This window comes from Quercus suber, unplaced genomic scaffold (genome assembly GCF_002906115.3).
Source record: "Quercus suber isolate HL8 unplaced genomic scaffold, Cork oak 2.0 scaffold_53, whole genome shotgun sequence".
Classification (NCBI taxonomy): domain Eukaryota; kingdom Viridiplantae; phylum Streptophyta; class Magnoliopsida; order Fagales; family Fagaceae; genus Quercus; species Quercus suber.
This window is the reverse complement of record NW_027069518.1, coordinates 529725-534489: the sequence shown is the minus strand read 5'-3', so window position 1 is coordinate 534489 and position 4765 is coordinate 529725. Positions and strand designations below refer to the sequence as shown.

General features: G+C 30.5%; 1 protein-coding gene across 1 annotated transcript; it reads left to right on the top strand.

The window, feature by feature from the left end:
- The first annotated feature begins 1310 nt into the window (after positions 1 to 1310).
- Positions 1311 to 2101, top strand: LOC136061010 (auxin-induced protein 15A-like). Its single transcript, XM_024035781.2, has one exon. The coding sequence runs from the start codon at positions 1391 to 1393 to the stop codon at positions 1694 to 1696; it is 306 nt and encodes a 101-aa protein (XP_023891549.1). The 5' UTR covers positions 1311 to 1390; the 3' UTR covers positions 1697 to 2101.
- The last annotated feature ends 2664 nt before the right edge of the window (positions 2102 to 4765 follow it).

Below are 4765 nucleotides of genomic sequence, written 5' to 3'. Positions count from 1 at the left end.
AAGTACAAAAGTAAGCCCAATACAATAATAACACGAATACAATAAATGAACTCATGTTCTAATACACTAACCTATCTAAAAACAACCAGTCCTAAGAAATCATAGCACGAACTAGGATTGATTGTTTTGATTGGTTTCATACCTATCTTTCTTGAAAACACTTAACAAACATGTCATGTGCACCATATGGAAAATAATGACAGATAATAAACAAGTAAATTGCGCTTTGTCATAGAATATGTCAATTACATAAAAATATGAACCTAACATCTGCTATCCCGATTGATATCGACTCTTCAAGCTAATCAGTTGTTACAAATAGGATGCCAAGTATGTCTTATAAATGTGTTGTGTTGGATACAAGAAATGAATATTTTAAATTGAAAGGCATCCCCATTGTGAAGGAATTCCCCAATGCCTTAATGAAGCCTACCGAGGTTACTCTAGTTAGAGGGAGCTAGTGATATACTAAACCTCAATCAAGCCATTGGACAATTGCACCAACCTTAACTAAAGAGAATATAATATAGAATTAATGTGTTTGGAGGCTCTAAAAACCACTTATTTTCCCACAAAGCTATTCAATCTATTACTATACACTTCAATAGTTATAGAACCTTATAGCGACTGTAAGAATCATGTTCAGAAATTTTTACTGCCAGTCTGCCACTGTCATCTCCTAAAAATAAAAATAAAAAACCTTTTTGATTGTTCCTTTTTTTGTTTTTGATTTTTTTTTTTTTTAAAGAATATCTAAGTTTCTTGAAGCTTATGAAACCAATTGGTTAGTCCAACTCTATCAAGTTAGTCATGATTCTTATAAATCAGACATCTTACAACTTGAGATATTGTTTTGGATAATTGTTGGGGATCTCAAGTCATCAGACTGACCCACCAAGGTTGGTTGGCTAGATGGCCCCATGGCACCAAAAAAAGCCACTGAAAAACACAAGACCAAGTTCAATGCTTATTTGAACAACCAAAATGTATCTTAAGATCCTCTCTAATCAAGAAGGATCCTTGATGCCAAAAAAATGTCTAGCATCAATAAGCCAGTGCTTTATCAATTCAAAACTAAGGGGATAAACCCATATATAATTTCACTAGTTGCACCTTTTTCTTTGCTTTTCCTCTCAAAATGGTAGGGTATGATGTCTTGCAAGAGACAAGGCAAACCATGTGCACATTCAACAATAACTTCACCTGACATGTCTCTCAACATTCTCTATTCAAAAGCTCACTCTTTGTACTGTTTAAGGTTTGACCTCTGCCTATATAACTTCAGGACCTAAAGATGCCATTTCAACTCAATAGTCCTTAACCAAAGCTCTTCTATCATCCACACCAACCAAGCAAGTTGCACCTTTTACCCTTTTTTTAAATTCTAAAGATGGGTATCAGATTGATGGGAATAGCTCGTGCTAAACAAAAGCTCCAGAGAACTCTTTCAGCAAGAATGGGAATGGTTTCTGCTACTAGTATTGATGTACCAAAAGGCCACTTTGCAGTTTATGTTGGAGAAACACACAAGAAGAGGTTTGTGATTCCAATATCTTACTTGAACCATCCTTTATTCCAAGACTTGCTAAACAGAGCTGAGGAAGAATTTGGATTTGATCATCCTGTGGGCGGTCTCACAATTCCATGCAGTGAAGAATACTTCATTACTTTAACTTCAGCTCTAAATTGTTCATAAATAAACAATGGCTATATAGCCTGACAAAAATTCTCTTTGAACCCATTGGTCTATTTTGTCAAAACAACAAAAATTGAGACAAGCCTGGCAGTCTCTTTGGTTTTGTATTGTGGGCTATTGTCAATGCCATTCCTATGGTTTCTTGTAATTGTAAATATATTGTTCATTATTAAATTTCTATCTGTTGAACAGAACTTCTAAGGTAACTATGAGAGTATGTGTTTTAAACTAGAACTCCGATGTTTATTCAAATAGCAATATATCCGATGAATCATTGAAATGATTCATTAAAATACGTAAGCAATGCATTAAAATAATTTCAATCCCAATGTCAAATTAATATTTATTAATAACAAGTTTAAAAGATTAACATTCTCCCAAAAAAAAAAAGTTTAAAAAATTCTCCAAAAAAAAAAAAAAAGGTTTAAAATGTAGGTTATAGTTAATTACTCAATCATTAGCATCCTTACAAGATACATTGAAAAATACTATATAAGAATAACCACCTTTCCTTAGTCAAAATCATAAGCTTCAAAATTAAAGTTCTATCACAATCATTATCTTTTTTTTTTTTTTTGATGAATTTATCTAAAATCATAGGTCTATACGGGATGGAATATATGTAAGATGGAAGCAATATGTGTTTCATTCGATAAATATTTTTTATTTATTTTTAAATCGAAAAGGAAAAAAAAAAAAAGAGAAAAAGGGTAAATAGATGTACATACAACTATATTAACATTCAAAAAAAAAAAAAAAAAAAAAAAGAAGTATATTAACAATTTGAACGGAAAAATGGGAACTAAAAGAACGGTTATATATGTTAAGTTATTTTCTTTATTATAATTTAATTTAGTAACGTATATTATCTGAATATAATCTTATAAGATGATATAAAATTCAAGTAAATAAGCATTTAATATATATAGTATATTCCCTCAAAAAAATATTTAGTATATATTTTTTTCTTCAATTTTTAGTTGTGCCCTGCTTTCAAGTAAAATAGAGAATATGTTTAATATATTCCTTTATTCATTTACTTAGCCCAAAAAAAGTATTTATTGTTTCATATTATTTTAAATTCAATATATATATATATATATTGGCAATAAGATTTAATCATTCAAATTATAAAAAATCTTAATAAATAAAAAATATTCAAATATATATATGAAATATTTGAGGCCTATGTATAGCATGATATAATATTTACAAGGGGTGAAAAGAGCTTTTATTATTTGATGGAAAATACATTTGTAGGGCCTGTACTATTCATTTGTTGTTTTGGTTTTGGTTTTATGATGTCATTCTAAAGCAAACAATATTTTGGAATGTTGGGGCAAGCCCATCATCTATCTAGCCAGTCCACAACAGAAAAAGGGGAGATTGGACTGGGCCCAACAAGATGACAACAACTAGCTCGTTGAGCAAAGTTAGTGGGCTAATTCAGAATGTTTACCACATTGACTCACAACCCAGTAACCAAAACAGCTAGAAAGCAATTCTCATGTCCTTCAAAGTCCAAACAAAAATGCTGCTAACAAAGGAACAAAACAATCCAGTTTGAGAACTTTAAGGCATTCACACCATTATAATAATAAAAAAAAGTGAAAACTACATTTTTGTTCTTATATTTTTACGCAATTCTCACTTTGATTATTATCTTTTATTTTCACCGCTTTTAGTCTCTATTTAGATGGAACTATTAAAATAATAATAATAAAAATTGGCATTAAAAAATGTCACGTCAGCATTTAAATTAAAAAAAATTAATTTATTAATTTTAACTAAATAAAAAAAATAAAAAACAAAAATAAAAACAAAAAATTACATTAATTGAGATCTATGTGTGTCTTGAACAAGAACAACAAGAATACAAACTCAGATCTAAGAACACAAATTTAAAACCCAGAAATCACAAACCCAGAAACACAAACACAAACCTAGCAACAGATCTTCCTTCTCAACCATACACAAAAGCAACAAACTCAAACCCAACAACTGATTTTTCGTGTCAACCAAACATAAAAACAACAAACACAAACCTAAACATCAGTAAGAATACAAACACAAACCTAGCAATCCATCTTCAGAAAACTTGCAATCCATCTTTAGAAAACCCAAATCCAAACACAAACCCAAATCCAACCCATATTACATTTTATTGAGTGAAGATTGAAATATAAATGGACAATGAAAACGAAGCAAAGCCCATTGTATTTTTCATATGTTGAGCTTACGATTGTGATCTTAGAGCATCTCCAACAGAGTATGCATAGCCAAAATATAGAAAATATGTGCTACTATTCATGCTTTATATGCTACTGTTTATGCTCCAGCAACTTCTTTATATTCAGAAATTTTTTTTGCTAATGAGTAGTAGCCCATCAAGTCTGATGGGCTACTGTTCATTCTTCAAATCATTTTTTTCTATTATAATAATTTGGTATTGAATAAAAAAATGTTGGAAGATGTGTAGTTGTTAAAAAAAGAATAAATAATGAATGAAGAAATAATATTTAAATGAGATAAAGAATGGAATAGAGAATCTGTTGGAAATTGTATTTGAAAAAGTGGGTAGATAAAGGTAAAAGTCACTGTTCATTCTCCAAACAGTACAAAAATTTGATGAATCTGTTGGAGATGCTCTTAGGTAGCAAAATGAAATCATAATGAGACCAAGCAAATGAGGTGCGTTCTTTCAAAGTCCCTTGGTCTGTGTTGACCCAGTTCAGTTCAATTCCAAACCAATTTTTTTTTTAAATGACCTATGAAACCATTGAGCTTGAGATATATATGTGGATCACTGTCATTGAGCAAACACCATGAAAAAGAAAGTATGCAGATAGGGAGAGGACAGACCATATAACAAATATAATTGAAGCAGCTGAAGATTCTTCTTCTGGGTCATCATTCTTAGCTGCTGCTACTTCAATTTCAGGGGTTTTTTTTTTTTTTTCATCTAGGTTTCACTTTTTTTTTTTTTTTCATCTGGGTTTCACTTGTTTCAATTTAGTTGCTTGGTTTGTGTTTGTTGCTTTTGTGTTTAGTTGTCAAGGAAGATCTGTT

Bases quoted from the DNA above. Each gene is read 5' to 3' on its own strand.
- LOC136061010 (XM_024035781.2), top strand. From the start codon at position 1,391: ATGGGTATCAGATTGATGGGAATAGCTCGTGCTAAACAAAAGCTCCAG.